The sequence below is a fragment of the Enoplosus armatus genome, chromosome 6 (assembly GCF_043641665.1).
Source record: "Enoplosus armatus isolate fEnoArm2 chromosome 6, fEnoArm2.hap1, whole genome shotgun sequence".
In the NCBI taxonomy this organism is placed as follows: Eukaryota; Metazoa; Chordata; class Actinopteri; order Centrarchiformes; family Enoplosidae; genus Enoplosus; species Enoplosus armatus.
The window spans coordinates 4571977-4590223 of NC_092185.1; the positions used below are offsets into that span (position 1 = coordinate 4571977).

The following is an 18247-nucleotide window of genomic DNA, read 5'->3' on the forward strand; positions in this document are numbered from 1 at the left end:
TCAAAAGATGGGGAAACAGTTTTGTACCTGTGTGTTTCTAAAGCAGCCTGGAAGAAAAGCCTAACTGTAAAAAGACAGAGTCTACAGCCATGCTAGCGGCTCTGTGTGGTTGTACTTAGTCACAGAGGTGCTTCGAACTAGAAGAAGAATGCTAACAACAGCATGCTGACATGCTCACACTCCCAGTGCTAACATCCTTTAGCAGGAATGTTTACCATGTCCACCATCTTAGTTTAGCATGTTAGCATGCTAACATTTTCTGATTAGAATCAAACACAAACTACAGCTGACTGGAATGTCATTATTCCAATATAGATGTTTTAGTCTGAACCAAAGTAAAGACAAGAAAGACCAACTAACACTGCCATCAATCGTTATGTCTCAGTCAAAGTAATGAGAAAAAAACTTTTCTTTTTATATCCATTCAAAAATTCTGACCTGAAGTTTCTGGGTTAGTAAAAGTGTGACAACTCTGTCCTAGAAAGGTAAATAGAAGTTACTGTTTGAAACCAGACAGAGTGAAATGAAAAAAAAAGTTCCCTTTCAGCACCACGGACAGAGACGCTAAGATGCTCGGCAGACGTGTTTAAAATTGTAAGAAAGATTGATAGTTTTTGGTAAACGGAAACATAAACCGCCTCCTCTGAGACAGAAATGAGCTGACAGACAGAAAAGAAGAGAAGGTCTTTCATGATGTGATTAAAGCTGGATCAGTGCAGAGTAAGAGCACATACACAGTTTGTTTGGATGGAAATGTCTCTGATTATTCTCATAACACACTCAGAAAGGTGTGGAGGGACGTGGAGACGAGTGGCATGGCAAAATATATTTTCAGCTTATGTGTTGATAGTCTAATAATGGACGTCTGGGTTTGAACAGGCTGCTCAGGCTTTAAAAGCTTCAGTACTTGTCAACATCACACAGGAAGCTGCATTAATCTAATCCACTGAACCTCTGGAACAATTTTTAGTCATTTACTTCATTTCCACGTTAACACACTGCAGCTGATATCATCATGAAGTGCAGAAACAGCAGGCGTAGGCTAGCACTCAGACGGCAGAATTACGAAAGAAGGGCGGTGGAAATGATGACAAGACAATAAACACCAGGCCGTTTAGTCTGAGTTGGCCTGTAGCCATGCAACACAGGATGATGAAGTGTGTGTGTGTGTGTGTGTGTGTTATGGAAGGGATAATAAAGAGAAAGAAACATCTAGGCTGGAAACTGTCCAGACTCATCTTCTTTGTGGATCCTTCAGGCGTCTTTTAGAGTAAACAAAGATATTAGAAAAATCCATCTGATCAGACACTAGAGGAACACTCATACATATACACACACACACACACACACACACACACACACACACACACACACACACACGCCACACTAAGGTACACAGTCATATTCACACAGATCAAATCCTGTCAGATAGATGCACATGAAGCAGAAGAGGGATTTCCAGCAGTGAAAAAGTCTAAAAAGATCACAAATTGGATGGCTGGTAACTTTCTAAAGTCATTTTATTTATGGCCCCCAAGACTCAACGAATATAATATCTATGTTATGTATGCGAGTATGTTAAATCCTCCTGTTTCTTCCAACTACATCTGTGTTGCTTTTTATTACACGGCTGATTTTTAACCTTGTCTTGAAAATTGTACACTTTGGTCAACTCGTGCTGTTGACTTGACATTAAGTTTAATATCATTCACGTGGGTTTGTATCCCAAAGCAGGATTAGAAAGTCAGAGGAAAGACTTTAAAGTGTGAATGTGTACCTTCTTTCTTTTTTTTTCCACCAGCAATAATCATCATGCATAATTAAAAGATGCCTCCCCTTCATCATATTCCTAAAGTTTTGTTTTATGTGCTCCTTTACTATCAACAAAATATGCAAGGATTCTATTGAGAGCATCTGAACTGTTTGCAGTCCTTGGCTTTTGGTTCGTCTCTCAATGATCTGACCACGGGAAGTTTTCTTTCCACAGACTTCTGCTCCAGCCTGAAGATTATCGATCAGTCCAACCAGAAGATCGGCTGTACCATCTTCTGTGAGAAGCTGGACGACCATCCCAAAATCTTTCAAATCGGTGATATTGTCCGCATGCACAGAGTCAAGGTCCAGCCCAGTTTACAGACTGGTTCTTTTAGTTGCCCGATTTTTACATTTACATTTTGAAGTCAGGAAGTTACATCCAAAACTGCCAGTATTGTTCTTAAACTGAGAATATGTAACTTAAATCAATCAGTGATGAATGATTCCATGTTTCTCTACACAGACTCAGTTCTTCAATGACTCCATCACGCTGGTCAACACCTTCGGTTTCTCTGTGGTGGCGTTTGACGGGGCGGTGGGCGGAGCCATGGAGCCGCGGACCTCCAGCCGCTCCTTCCACTTCGACCAGGAGGACCGTCGGACCGTGGAGGAGCTGCGATCCTGGGCCGCCAGCCAGGCTGTCCTCCCCCCGGTTCCCGCAATCTCTCTGTCTGCCGTTCAGCCCAAAGCGTACTTCGATCTGACCTGCCAGCTGCTGGCCAAAGCTCCCATCGACACCACCTGCACCCTGCTGAGGGTGAGAAAGTTACACACATGGTGAACTACTGATATACTTAGCAAGTTCAGTTACTACTATGGTGCATTTCTACGTGTGGATTTCAGGTTGATGACAGTGTCAGTGTGTTAGAGAATGTTTTTATTGGTCAGAGATGTGACCCCCAGTTACACTTTCTTTGTAATTGCGATACAGTTTATTTCATTGGGTTTTACACAATGTCACAATACAAAAAGTATAATTTCCACATTAAAATCCTTTAAAAAGGCATCTACTCCTCCTAGCTCATTAAAAATTCCAACATCAGTGAATATGCAAATGTGTTTGTGCAACTGACGGCTTCAAGTTTCCACATCACACTTGTGTAAGTTGAATATTATTTATTATGTACTATATTAACCCCATTTCCATAGGTTTCATAGTGAAGGTGCCCCCCCACCCCCCTCACCTGAAACAAAGAGCGCTTCCACTCATGTCACAGGATATTTTTTCATTTATTACATTTTTATGAAATAACATTAGGCTTATTGAGCTTCAGTTTACACTACATCACACATTAAAGGCCATTTAATGACTGAGGCATCTGTCATCCAGTAACTACATTAATAGAAAAGATGAGGCACCTCAGGATGTGTCTAATTTAACTCAGCAGGTGATGGATTGATTGATAATTAATCAAAAGCAAACCGTTTTTAAAAGTTAGATAAAGTAGAGGCAAATGGCTCAATCAGTTTAACATGTATAATTGTGACGTTGTAAATTGTGGGCCTCCCTGCAGGGGTTTGACTACCTTCCTTATCCCATTTGAGTGCCCTGATTTTGTGGCACTTTCTGATGAACTAGAACCACTAAATTTGGTCCAGTGATTCTTCTTCTTTCAATCAGAAACCTTCAGTCTAGGTTCCTATACTACTTCTAATGGGCACTGAACCCCTGATATCCCTCACTGTCATTTTCAAGCGTAACGACTGCTGGGTGTCACAGCTGTGGAGTCAAAGCATTGTGAGCAGCAACCTGGATGACATACACGCATAGTGACTACAAAAACAGTGTGAGCTCACTTTCTATTTAGCTTTAAGGCCCATAAGTGTGTTTTTATATATATATATATATATATATATATATATATATATATAAACATCACAGACTAATGATAATAACCAGTGAAGTTTACCCATTGTGTGATCTTTCCTGCTAATACACAACACAAAATCTCTAAGTGTTCACACTGAAGCATCACAGTCACCAGGAAGCTTCCCTGGAGGCTGTTTACTGTCAGCTTATATCCATTTCTTACTACCTTGTTTTTATTTCTTGTCGATGTTAATGTGACATCTTGTTAGGAAGCTGTGTAGCTGTCTTGTTCCTCCTTGTTCGTCCATCCACAGTTCTTTTTTTAAACCTGCTTAAGTAGTTCATATTGTAATTCTCCCTTTAGAATAATGGAGGTGTTTTCCTCATTTGAGTTCAGAGGGTGTTGTATGCTGTACAGATTGTAAAGCCCCCTGAGGTAAATTGTGATTTGTGATATTGAGCTGTGTAAATAAAATTGACTTGACAGTCTTCATCTGTCTTGTAGTAAATCAACTTTACAGTCAGGTGGCCTCATTGGGAGGAGGTCTAATGTATTTTATCGTGGTCCTGAGCTGTTTTACCTGCCACCTCAGTTTTCAGAACAGAAATGAGGCTGTAAGTGGTGGCTGGTTTCCTGCCAGTGAGGCTGATAGAGGAGATAAATTTGAGCAGGATTTGGCAGTGAGTGCTGGTCTGCTGCCAGCCTGCTCTCACTGATTTCTAAAGCTGCTCTGAGCGTGCTGCCTGCTGTTACGCAACGACACATACAACCAGGAGAGGATGTTTTCCAAATCATAAAAGGTTGTTAGACGAAGAATAGATTTTACTTTCCTCAAGCACCGGAGGTCATCGTGTGTGGTGAACTTCTTCAGATGTGTATGATTAAATATTACAGTCTATTCACAGCATAGTTTTGATTTAACAGTCTTACAGCTTAAAGAATAAAGATCAGCTAATTGTTTCAATCATAAACACCAAAGATTGTCTGGTTCCAGCTTCTCCTATTGTACGTGAGGATGCTTGTCTCTGTTTTATGTCACCGTAAACTGAATCTCTTTGGGACTCCAAAGCTATAACACAGCTATTGTCATTTAAGTGTATCGTAGTATCAAAATAGAAATGAATTGTCCTTCATGGTGCCGATTTTCCAGGGAACTTTTCCAAAATTAAACCAAGTTTGTCCCAAAATCACGGATTTTTTGTCGGGGGGTTTTATGATCTATGCAACATATGAGACCCTCTATCCTCAGACCACGTTCTTCAAAAGACTTTATACCGAGCTGGTCTCAAAGTGAAGTGTTTGCTGGTCAGGGGTGGGTGGTGTGGATAAAAGCGTCTGTAGTAACATAATCTATGTCATGTCTTTTTTTTCAGGTGTGGGACGGGACCAGGTGTTCTCACACTCTGCTGAAGGTGATAGTTGAGCCGAACGTCACAGAGGGGCCGTCCTCCTTCTCTACAGAGAGAGAGAACCTCATCGCTAACATCCTCGTCTACGACAACCACGTGGAGTTCGCCAGGCAGCTGAAGGTTAGAGCTCACTGTCACAAACAAAACCCTGAAAGTGTTTTGCCCCCACACGACAGCTGAAGGTTCAAATTATAATCATTATGATCCCAGCACCTTTTTGACCCATCTTGCATCACAACTCAGTCAAATCTGAACCCACCGGTGTCCCACACATACTTCTGGAATCAGCAGAAGTTACTTCTTCCAGACATAGTGGTACACACTATGATCAGGGCCGAATAATCCCTAAACGACACCACAACAATCTTCATTAAGAACTCAAGAGAAAAAGCAGCAGCGATGACAAACTATAGTTTCTCCTCTGAACTTCCCCCCATTGTTCTTGTGGTTCATTCAGAATTTGCTGATTTTTTTTAACATAAAAATACTGTATATGAAATATGCCATAAGCCTGTAAATAAACTTTGTACAAACAAACAAATGAAATGAAAGCAATACAAAGTATTGGAGAAAGAAAGCGCCCAGCCTCAGTCAAACAGGTCGTGTGTGTGCTGAGCTTTTCTCAGATTACTGAATAAGACTGAAGGATTGTTCCTGATGTAAAACCTGCTACAGATTTATCAGGTGGAAAAGAAATCAGTCAGGAACTCAGCAGCGTTTGTTTGAAGCAGCAGGAATGATGGATGGTGGCTCTTGGAGTCAGAGTTACATAAATGTTCAAAGGCTTGTTTCTATGAGTTTAATATATTTTATTAATGCAAAACACTTTTACAGCTTTCTTTTAGAAAACGTGTTTATATTCCTCAAAGTACGGTATCAAATAATATCTTTTTGGTATCAATACTGAAACTCAGGTATCGTAACAGCGTTAGGATCAATACTCAGTTTACATTTCCCACAATTATTCATTAATGTTTGGCAGCAAATGTTGCCCTCGAAACTGTAACTTGACAGAAAGGTAGACTCCTGTGTTGTGACTGAGAAATCTGTATCCTTGACTTTCTTCCTTACTGTATAGTGCAGCATTGACCTCCATCTTTATGTTAAACATGTATCTCACTCTGTTCTGCCAAACAAAGCAGTTTGTTCTCTGCAGCTCGGAGCGCCTCAGGCTCAACTCAGATCGCACTTCACAATAATCACTGTGAATTTTTAAAAAGGATGCAATCTGAGATCTCAGTTCGCTCATTTCCATCTCTCTCTCTCTCTCTCTCTCTCTCTCTCTCTCTCTCTCTCTCTCTGTCTCTCTCTCTCTCTCTCTCTCTCTCTGTCTCTCTCTCTGTCTCTCTCTGTCTCTCTGTCTCTCTCTCCCTCTCCCTCTCTCTCTCTCTCTCTCTCTCTCTGTCTCTGTCTCTCTCTCTCTATCTATCTCTCTCTCTCTCTCTCTCTCTCTGGAAAGTAGAACTGCAGCTTTGATCCTCTTTGCTTCTCAGCTGTTCTTATCAGCGCTGCAGACAGGGATTCATTAACATACAGCTGTGGAGCTCTGACACTCATTAGACCTGTTCTTCTTTACTACACATGAAGGAGTTTTGCTTTACGTTTATGTTTGATATTGTTGTCATTTAGCACCTGTGGTGAATCACAAAGAGTGAGCATGTTGTTGTTCACAATTAACAGTCTTTTAATAAACTGTGTGTGTGTGTGTGTGTGTGTGTGTGTGTGTGTGTGTGTGTGTGTGTGTGTGTGTGTGTGTGTGTGTGTGAGTGAGAGAGAGTGAGAGAGAGGTGTGTGAGAGAGAGAGAGAGAGAGAGAGAGAGACATTCATTCAGCTTTCAGCTTGTTAGATTGGATGTAACACCGGACAAATCCACACAAGTCTTTTTTACAATGATTTCTCTCAGTCTGCTGTGAAGTGTGTGTGTGTGTGTGTGTGTGTGTGTGTGTGTGTGTGTGTGTGTGTGTGTGTGTGTGAGTGTGTGAGTGTGTGAGTGTGAGAGAGAGAGAGAGAGAGAGAGAGAGAGAGAGAGAGACATTCATTCAGCTTTCAGCTTGTTAGATTGGATGTAACACCGGACAAATCCACACAAGTCTTTTTTACAATGATTTCTCTCAGTCTGCTGTGAAGTGTGTGTGTGTGTGTGTGTGTGTGTGTGTGTGTGTGTGTGTGTGTGTCTTACTGACTGACTGACTGACTGACTGACTGACTGACCGACTGACTGACGCGGAGAAGCACATCCATCTTTATTCAGATCTCTGAGACATAAATTACATTGTTTCGGTCGCAAAGTCACATTGAATTACAAGACAAACCACACAAACACACACAGACTCACACACTGTTGTGTAGTTGTGGTTGCAGGTTTATTACGAAGCTCTGTTGAACACGTCAGACCCTGAATGCATCATTTTCGGACAATTCACACTGACACCAGTTTATAAGGCATTTCTCAAGCTTTTTGCCGGTCTGTCACGTTTAACAGACGCATTTAAAGTCCACACAGACTTCTACAGTTTACATCCCTTCATATGACCCCTTTTGTTCTTTTTATTCTACAAGTTTTTTGTCTCTTGCTAAAGTGTTAACCCCACAGGCAGATGTTCATATCTACCATACCATATCTTTACATATCTTAGGTAGAACCCGATTTTGTCGACCGATGGGTATATATTGTCCGATATGAACACTTTTTTTTTACAGAACATATGACTGAAAAAGATGAAAATTGCTTTCCGATGTCAACTTGGATAAAGACAACGAACGGTTAGAATGATTTTGTTACATGCATCAGTTCATCAAATAACTGTCTTTAAAAAGGCCCTCTCCTCTTTCTTCAAATTATAGAGTATTATGCATAATAGTTCTGGCAATCACAGCTGTGAATGCCTTTCTCTTACGTTTTGGGGTTGTTGTTGGTGTTTCAGCACCCTGAGGTCTTTGTCCTTTTTGTTTTTATACATTGGTAATCAGTATTGAGAGGCCTGTGGAACTGTACGGTGGCTGAGGCGACAGGGGAGAGCCGGCAGGAAACCGGGAGCTCATTTGTCCTTTTCACTGTTTCCCTACGAGGATGTTCACCCTGTAATAATCACAAATAACTCCGTTCTAACGGGAGAAATCACTGATTATAGCTGTGGAAACCACATTCCCTGACCTCCTGCTGCAGAGCTTATCCCACACAGCCTCAGCTGCTGTTTGACTTTACACACAGGACTCTGAATATGTTTGCATTGACCTCTGGGTAGTTTCAGTGCCTTTCTGTTGTTTCTTTACTTACTCTAATACATCTCTTATACTAGAGTCGTGTGGAGGGCCACAACAGAGATTCAGAGATTTCTCTCCTGTGTTTGCTTGTAGAAGAACGTGTCTTGTATTATAACCTTGATTTTAACACTTTCAAAGTTTAAAACAGCCTCAGATCTTTAAAGCCACGAGACCTCAGATGTTTGAGCTCTGGCGGTTTGGTGTACCTAAGATGGATATTATCTGGCATTTTTATTGTGTGTGTGTGTGTGTGTGTGTGTGTGTGTGTGTGCGCGCGCCTGTGTGTAAGTGTTCACCTTCTTGAAACCTCATTAACAACAAACAACTTTTCATGCTTTAGTGGCAGCTCACAAATCAGCTGTGTTACGACATCGTTTTGAGATCAAGTGAAGTAAGCAGAGTGTAAAATCATCTTAACATTACAATTAAATGAATGAAATGAAAATAACCTTAAGAATAAGAACCTTTCCCCCAAAACACTGAAATACATGCCTTGGATTTTCCTTCCTGCCAGCAATAATAACCTCAGGTCAGTCCTCTGAAGATGCTGCCATAAAACCCCTCAGACAAATGAAAACTGGAGGACAGTGAATGCTGAAAAACTGAAGATCAGAGTTTGAGATGTTGAATCTCAAACTTAATTTCTTGCTAAGAAAATCCTGCAAAAAGAGTGATATTTTCCAGGGTAATCATTTCTTTAAAAATCATCTCTGCATGTCCCGGCAGACCTTGACTGAAGCTGATGAATGTCATAAAAATGTTTCTATAGCCCTAGTTCATCATATCTGTGTGTGTGTGTGTGTGTGTGTGTGTGTGTGTGTGTGTGTGTGTGTGTGTGTGTGTGTGTGTGTGTCTGTTTGCAACCCAAATCGCCAAAACCAATAAGAAAACTGGGGGGATTTAAGTGTTTCTTATTTAGTATTTAATAGCTCAGTTTAATGTTTTGAAGTTGTTCAGAACAGTGGGAGCTTCCTCTTCCTGTGGAGAACTCATCAGTGAGTTTACGCTTTTGATGGTGATAGAAAATGACTGTTATTCTTTAATATTTGCTTTATTTACCAATTGTTTGCCTAAGTGAAGTGAATTTCTTCTCATTAATTTTAGTGATTATGTATGAAGTGATCATCTGTCAGATGTTGTTCCAGAGTCGGTTAAATGTTGAATCTCTGAGGTTAAGCAGGGTCTATTTTTCTGTTTTACTGTGAGCAGCTCTCCATTCTGTCCTAGCGGCGCACATCTACACTCGACCCTGGAGGCGTTAGAGCTCTTCGCAATCAACCCGAGCCGGTTCATTACACAGAATATCTTTAACCACATCTAAATGCTATAAATACACTTCATCAACACGTTATTTAACTTAAAACAACAGTGGAGATAATGAGTTTGAAATTATGTGTTGAATGAGATCATCTGGAGGTCACTGGTTTAAATGTAGTTCTGAAATTATATAAGTGGAGCAAAATATATCATGACCTCTACTGAAGCCTCAGCTGGAGGAGAGTTTTCTGTGTAGTACTGCAGTACACATTTAAAGCACACTTTAGTATTATGGTTTTGAAATTGGTCTTTAGGATAAGAGTATTTCCACACCAAGTCAAGATATTCACATGAAACCAAGCAGGTTGTTCATCTTTGCGATGGGAAAAACTTTGTTTGATCAATGAAATGGGTTTCTGTTTAATGATGTAACAGACGAGACGACTGAGGACGAGGCGGCAGCATGAAGTGGTCATTCGCTGTGTGTCATTAGTAGTTCCACATCTCCTCGTTCACTTGCCCTCAGCCCTTTGTATTACGTAACAGCATACGTCGCATGAGGTGAAGTGGGCAGGAAATGGAACGCACCTGCCGTTGTACACTTTCAGCCATGGATCAGTTGTAGGCTCAGCGCTATACTGCTTTTTACAAATCATCAGAAATACCTGCAGACTAATTTCAGTGAGGCGAAGACGTCTTCTGTGGATAATTGCAATACGTCAGCACTTGGTAATTAGCTTCATCAGTTTCTGATTGTTTCTGTTTGTGATCTGTATCATGATTATCATCAACTATTATTGCTACCGGTTTATGATGTGTTGCAAAACCGCAATATTCCACGCGTTTACAGATAATGTTGGAAATAAAGAACAAATAAGCTGAACAGTACAACAATCTAAGTTAATCTAAGAGTATCGCAGACAAGACCAGGTTTTGGAGTGTCACGGTTGGGATGGGGTTTTTGGAGTTGTATAATGATGTTTTATAGGGTTTGATCTATCACACATCTGATTATCTAATTATTTGTGAGACTTCACTCTGCCTGCCCCCCTAAACAAAAAAACAAATTACACCAAAGACTGTTGTACAGACTCCACTTGTTTTTGTAACCCTCCGGGACAAACTTGTCATTTTCAGCTTTAGAAATAATTTGAAATGACTCTCTCAGACTTAAGACCTCAGGATCCAGGATCTGGTCTTGCTGGACTGATCAGCTGTGTGAGAGGTCTGTCATGGTAAACGCAGCAGAGTCCGCTGTCCTTCACTGTGGTCCATGAGCTATTGTACATCCAGTGTGTACAGTACATCCTCATCCACGTTCAGATGTGTTGTATCCCAGTATGTCATCCGTGTTCATGGCCTGTGATCACGCCGGTGTATTTATAGTTGTTAACCTGTATCCTGATCCGCTGAGTGTGAACTCAGACATAGATAACAACAGAGAGACAAAACCTGAACATTATGAAATACAGGCACCATTTGTTGGAAGTGAGAGACTTTATTTCCGCATGAGAAGAAGACAGATGTCAGGTGTGTGAAAACTCAGCTGAGGTGTAAAAATTAAATTAAGATAAGTTTAATTTTAGATTATGTTGTTTCTCCTTAATAGAAAACAGTCACAAGTGTTGTCAGGAAGTATTTTTGCTCACATTGTGTAAACTCTGTGTAGTTTGTCTCATCAGTTTGACCAGAAATGTCCTCTTGGTACCCACAGTGCCACAATAAACTGTGATTGTGATCTTTTCCAGGGTTTGGACATTGGAAAATACATTGAAGATCAGTAAATTACTTCATTGACTTAAATGAATGCTTTTTGTCACAGGAAAAGACCTGGTGGCATGGTGCCTGATGCGGTGGTGTGTTTTCTCGAATGAAACCGGAGATATTCAGAACTGATGATGGTAAAGAGATAGTGGGAGATGAACTACTGAACTTTATTGTGATCAAGATGAGACCCCTGAGTCACGATGAAAGTGTTTTGCTGGTGACACACAGTTTCAGCTCTGAGCGAATAGAGTCCTCAAAGAAGACTCTGTTTGAGGTTTGTCCTCAAATCTCTCAACGCTGTGTCTCTCACAAAGGTGCACAAAAGGATATTAACGACGTAAAGATGTGCCTTAAAGTGCTAAATGAGTGTGGAGAGGATATACCAAGATTCATCTCGCACTACCTGGAAGAGCTCCCTCCTGTCTCATTCTATCACATTGATGTTTCGGCGCTTCTAGGTAGAACGGAGCAAATAAATAATGACATTTGCTGTTTGAAAAGAACGCTTGAAACTCAAACAAATGCCTGCCAGAATATTTGGGTGGTGACTGCTGCCCTTGATGACCGGGTGACTGCTACGGAGGAGCCGCGTGGCCCTCCCGTCATGGACGCTGATGTCAGATGTCAGCGATAACCGGTGAAATCATCGACAATAATCCGGGGCAGCCTACAGCTACAGCTACTGCTCCGTATTGGAACCCAGGACAAACTCAGTGTCCCGGCTAGTAATATACAAGCCGTCAAAACGAAGACGGCGAGTGTATTTGCAACTAAATTCAATCGGAGCCTTGATCCGGATTATATGATACAAGGCACGTGGCCTGCGTGTAGGGCACAGTGCTGTACATAAAACTAGACGTTTTGTGGTTGACATACTTTTGGACACTGTGTTGCTTGGTACATTTTTCTACAGCAAGTTACCTGTCCTCATTTCACAATTTCACAATCTCTTATCCAACGTGTTTTGGTGAAAGTCTTGTGGCTATAATACGTACAGAAGTGCCTCTACTGTCAGTAGAGAAGTATATCAGTGCTCTTCTTTGTGGTTTTAAAATGTTCGTTTTACTTTAGGTCATTCCACTTACTAAGCTCTTGTCTCAAAATAGCACCGATCTGTTCGGAGACATGTGATCACATTTGGCTGACAGGAGGATCCACACAGTCACACAAACGCTAATCTGAGCTCGAAATGGTGAAGAGGAATCCATTTAAAACGTTACAAGGCCCGTAAGTAAAACTCAGAATGACGTGTCATGGGTAACATGTCTTTTTTGATTGGATTTTTTTTAACACCTGTCAGTCAATTCACATCACACTCACACAGTGTGACACACACTGTGAGCCTTTCCACTAAGGAAGTGTTTGAACAGGAATATTTCCCCCAATTACCAGCTCCTCTGGTGAATCATCAGTGATATTGTGTGAAATCGACTGAGGCGTTTCTGTGAGAAGAAGGCCATTAGGAGTGAAAGGAGACCATTATGATGAAAAGAGAAGCTGAGGACAAGAGAGCGAGGAAGGAGGAGGAGGAGGAGGAGGAGTGCTGTAGTTAGTGTGTGTTGCCTCCTCCATCATTGATTATCCCAGAAACAGACACGCACAGATGATGAAACATTTATTTGAATGGTACTTGTTTAAGAAAGGAAGACACTCTCTGCAGACGTAATCAAAGCAACAAAATGTCACATGTAACTGTCAGTCTGTCACTCCTACACCATCTTTATCAGCAGAAACACTCAACTCTGTATGCACAAGGAGATGAAGAGCATGTAGATTATAGTGCCCTGTGTGGTGCTAGTTTCTATGTACACTTTTGCATTGACGGTTACATTTGAGATGATGAATGTCCTGATGAAGCAGATTTAACTTAACTACTACCCAAGTTTCCCCCCCCCCCCGTTTACTAGAATAATAATGGGACCATGCGTGTCTGTACACACTTTAATTGAAATCCATGCAATAGCTGTTAAGATATTTCAGTCTGGACTAGAGTGATGGACAGTTACTTAAAAATATTTCCTGCATTTTACTCTACTCTCTTCTGTTTTTGGTGACCCGAATAATCTTTTCTCCGAAGGTGTAGACTTGCTGATAGTTCTCTGTGGGTTCAACACTGCAAACGATCCTTTCACATAACAGTGAGTCATTTCACTCAGTGTTAATACAGAGAGTACAGTATCGCGTAAATGGGCCTTTGAGCTTCATTTAGAGGAGTTTCGGATTATAACCAGACTTTTCTTGATGGTTGAATTCAGAAATAGCAAATGAGCCCTGACAGTCCCTCCAGTCCTGAGAGCTGAATTCAGCAACATCAGATCTTTAACTAAACTCTGATGAACTTGTATTTTCTTGTCTTCTCCTTCTCGCCTGTTTCCAGCCTCAGAGTCACTCGCCATTATTCTCACCCACACTGTCTCTCTCACTCCTCCTGTCTCTTCCCCGTCCATTTCACCATCTCTTATTTTCTGTTTCTCCTGACTCTACCATTCTTCATGTATCAATTTATCTTCCCCTCTCTCCCCCCTGCAGTCCTTCTCTCTCTGCCTCAGCAGAATTTGCAGCACAGGTGTTTAGCTGGTTACCTCGTTTTCTCTTCCCGCTGAACCTGCACCTTTCTGCTGTCTGAGTCCTCGTCCCTCCAGCTCACTCACGAAGTGTCTGTTGTTTCCTTTGAACAGATTTTAAACACCATTGTCAGAGTTATTGTGGGCGTTCAGGAATATCTATGAATCTGCTTCATACAGACAGCACTTTGGTCTTTGACACAACACAAACTCATGCATTTAGTTCCTTCTTTTTAGTGGTGCTAGTGGCATGACTCTATGGATGGCAATGTTGGTCGGTCGGCCACCACTTCGGTCCAGACCGAAATATTTCATATATCAGACATTCATGGCTCCCAGGGGATGAATCTTAATCATTCTGGTGATCCCCTCATTTTTTCTTTATCGCCACCATGAGGTTGACATGTTTGATTTTGAGTGAAATGTCTTGATAAATATTGGATGGATTGTTTTGAAATTTGCGACAGGTATTGAAGGTTCCCAGAGGATCAATTCTGATGACGTTGGTGACTTTAGCTGCTCACTGTTGAAATCAAGTTAAAAACACACCAAGCCACCACAAATATCTCATGCTAGCATGGTACTCTCTTATGTTTCCAGGCTGACATTCCTGCTTTTATAGTGTCATTGTTGCTGTTTCAGATTTTTATTAAGTAAGGCATTTCTTTTAATTAAATGTTTTTATCCCACACTAGCGCTTTGAGGATGAACAACTTCCATATTCACACAGGCTGTCTTTATCTGTCGGAGGGGGCGACTGCCACCCGCCAAGTTATCCGGACATCTCTGCTTTCATTGTCAGTGTAAAGGTTTCAGTTCAACTCGTCAAGCGTCACTTCAGAGCGCAACACATGAATGAAATACCGGATTCCTCTGTAATCTGCAGAAATAGTCGGGCAAAGGTTAGTTTTCATCCAAATGAGAAAGAAAAAATGTTGCCATGTACAATGTGAAGATCCTCAGTCAAGGATGAAGGGGGATGTTTGGATTCAGCTGTTGTATTTCATAACTTTTGTTTTCTTTAATGGCCACATCCTGAAATATTGTGAGGAAAGTTTGAGCCATTGATTGTTGTGCTCACATTGTCATCGTGATCTCCTCAGTCTGTGTTCAGCTCCGACGGCTTCCGCTCATTATCTCGTTTTTAGCACTCACGGTCGACCGAGTGCACATTTCCATGTCATTGAATGTTTTTGGGGGGTCGTGCGCTAATGCAGCGCGCTCTTTACTCCCACACTGTTTCCTGTTTAGTGAACACAGCTCTGAGGAAAATGAGACTTCATGTTGGCCCGCAGGCTCAAATCTCCTCCTAAAACCACCGACTGCAACAGAAATGCTGCTTCTCCTGGCGCTTGAGAAGCCAGCAGAGCATCACTCAAACAACCGAGAGTTCAGATCCACATTCACACTGACGCTTCATTACACAGCTCTCGTCTGAGCCGAGCTTCATCTCGTGTACACATCATTTATTTAGATAATACAGCTTCGGACAGATTTATCTCCGTGTGAGTGGGTGTAATGAATAATCTGAGGAATTTTAAAACAGCTTTTATTTTCCAGCCTTTTCTTTTGTCCGATTCTCCGACTGTCAATTCTTTTGGCTCATTATCAACCTTTTGATCATAAAAATGAATGTTATGTTCATGTAGAGTAAAACGATCCAAGTCTTCTCGCCAGTTTGAGTAATGTATTCGTTTTTACCGTTGTGAGGGACAGGACTTCCCTGGCAGCCGTTTGACTCCACGTCGGCCTCGCCTCAACCTCCTCCTCCTTTTATTCATGATGAGAGATAAGGACCCAGAAAAACTGAGAGGCGCAAAGATCCTCTCTGAACACTCTTCCAGAGAATACAGTAAATAAACTAGTGGTTTAGTCACGTTGAGTATCGATGAATAAACAGTGAATCCTACTCAAACAGCTTTATTTGATCAGGAAGTCTCATTGAGATCTCTTTTACAAAAGAGCCCTTAGAACAAATTATATAAATACGACATCACAACAAGACAGTCACACAAAGCAGTCACAATATTTTGTAAGTTTTATAGGAATGACTGTCTTGCAGTTCTTCTCAGTAGTAAGGTGCATATTAGAAAGCAGTCTTCCCCAGTTTAGAGTACCAACTCTTAACTTTTTCATTTAACTCAATGAATTTCATGGATTTTGTCTCTGATCAGATGTTTGTTTGCAGTCCTGCTAGTGACCCCTTTCACAATATGAAAGTGTTGGACAGAACAAACGGCATACTGGTGACGAGCTTTGAAGTCTGGTTTTGAACTAGAGCAGTCAACAAAACAGTCTCACCACAAGGTCAATTCTTTTTTCAGGGTTTTCCACATTTCTCAGCACTTTAAGGGCTTCTCGTCTATGTCGGCTTTAAAGTTGAACTTTTCAGGGATCCAATTCAGTTCAATTCAAGGCCTAGAATTAATTTTGAAGCTCAACTTTTAAACCAACAAGGACAAGAAGTCCTTAAAGTGAAACTTTCTCCTGTGAATGTGGGGGGGGGGGGGGGGGGGGCGTAGCTTTTCTTAACGCTTACCAGTAGTGTAGCTAAAACATCTGATGAGGATATGTGAACATAAACACATAACAGGAGACTTGAATTACTTTTTTAAAGAATTGTGAATTGAACTTCAATGAAAACAATCAAATCAAACATCACAGAGCAAAGATCACTCATAATTATGAGTGAAGTGATTGTTTAAGCCGTAATCTGGTAACAAGTTGAGATGCATTAAAACGTGTGTGATTCAGATCAATTTCCCGGTGGGCTGTAATAGACACATGACCTTGAACATATCTCTGACATTTCCTGATATTTTCTATATCTGCTGGACTCCAATAGTGAGTGAATGAATTGAAACTTGATTAACAGATTATTCACCAATGAAAATAGTCTTCACGTCCTGTCATTGATTATCTTATTTAAATAACTAAAATGTAGTCGAGGTATTTAATCTGAAATTAGGTGTTCTTGGGTTGGTCAAATCCCCTGCTCCCCGTCGAGTTGATTTCCCAGCACAAAGAGCCCCGCTGTCGAGTTAGGCTCTATCTGTCTGGCTTTGAAAGCCCATCTCCTGCTGCTCCATAAAGAAGCCAGTGTGAAATGAATAGTTTCTTCTTCTCAGCGAGGGCACAAGTTTTTTGGCTGCTTTATTGAGCCTCGGCTTGACGAGAAGCCGTGGAAGCCCAAAGCAATCTTTTGAATTTTAAGGAATCCCTTTTTACTGAGCAGCCGAGCAGCACTAATACCATGAGACAGCGGCAGCGGCGTCTTGGCTGTCTGGCGGTGGGCGGACAGTGGAGTGTTTAGTTTTCATACAGATCAAGTACTTACAGAAGCCGCCACAGGCTGCTCCTCTCTGGTCCCCCAGCCTCTTTAAAAAGAAAATGGTTTGTTTGCAGGAGAAGCTGCAGGGAGCCATTTTCTGTCAGACAGGCCGATCGCTCTCAGAGCTTTGGACCAGTGTGTCCTACGGTCCCTGAACACCCCCTGTGCACATGCTGATGGTGATAATGTGGCCATTATACTAAGTGTGGTCTCAGCTGAATGATCTGATTGGTCAAAGAGCCCAAAAAGCCGGTCACAAAGCTCTAACGATACCGCCGATTTTCCTGCTGTTGGTTGCCATGCCAACTGTTGTAGTAATGACTGAGCCATGAGGTGATTTTCTCTTTTCTCCTGGGTTTTTATTTCCTTTAAATAGGAAATATTCTCAGGTAATCTTGTTCTAATGAAGACTTTAAATTGTCTTCATTTTCGCTACCTCACACAGAAAGTAGAGAAAATGTCTCTTTCTTGATAATACTAACTCCATGCTATAATATAGCTTCTGTAGTTTTGCTTTGTTTTGATGAAATACGTCTGTCTCACTGATGTTGTGTCTCACCTACAGTTGCAAATTACAAATGAGTGCCAATATGATACCTGAGTTTTTTAGCCGCTGATACCTGGTCCTTTAATTTAAAACAGTATACACTGGCTCTTGTTCAGTTACACTCATATTGGCTCTCACATAAATCCTTACTTTGAGAAATAAAACAAAACCCTATTTTCATTGAACAAAAGAAGCCACAAAATATTCAACAAGCAGCTTTAGAGAGACTTTGCCTAAATAAAATAGAGCATAAAACTGGTCTAAATTTGGTTTAAATCAGTAAATGTGTTATGATAAAGAATAAGCAGTTCCCAAGTCTAATAACCATACAAAAACATTAATTGAAATGGAGATAAAATTCAAAATTTTAATGTGTTTTATGCTGGAATGTAACCAAATGCAGCCTGTTTTAGAGGATATCTGAGAGTCTTTTATCATCTTTATGGGGACACCTGGGAATCTGCTATTGTCTTTACGGGGA

The 18247-nt window shown here is 41.1% G+C and overlaps 1 protein-coding gene across 1 annotated transcript in view; it reads left to right on the forward strand.

Annotated features, from left to right (window-relative positions):
• The window catches only part of pot1 (protection of telomeres 1 homolog), a 48357-nt gene that overhangs the window by 18455 nt on the left and 11655 nt on the right, over positions 1 to 18247 (forward strand). The window contains exons 8-10 of the mRNA XM_070907693.1: positions 1988 to 2118; positions 2279 to 2572; positions 5000 to 5155. Coding sequence (XP_070763794.1) covers positions 1988 to 2118; positions 2279 to 2572; positions 5000 to 5155 — 581 coding nt within the window. The remainder of the gene's footprint in view (positions 1 to 1987; positions 2119 to 2278; positions 2573 to 4999; positions 5156 to 18247) is intronic.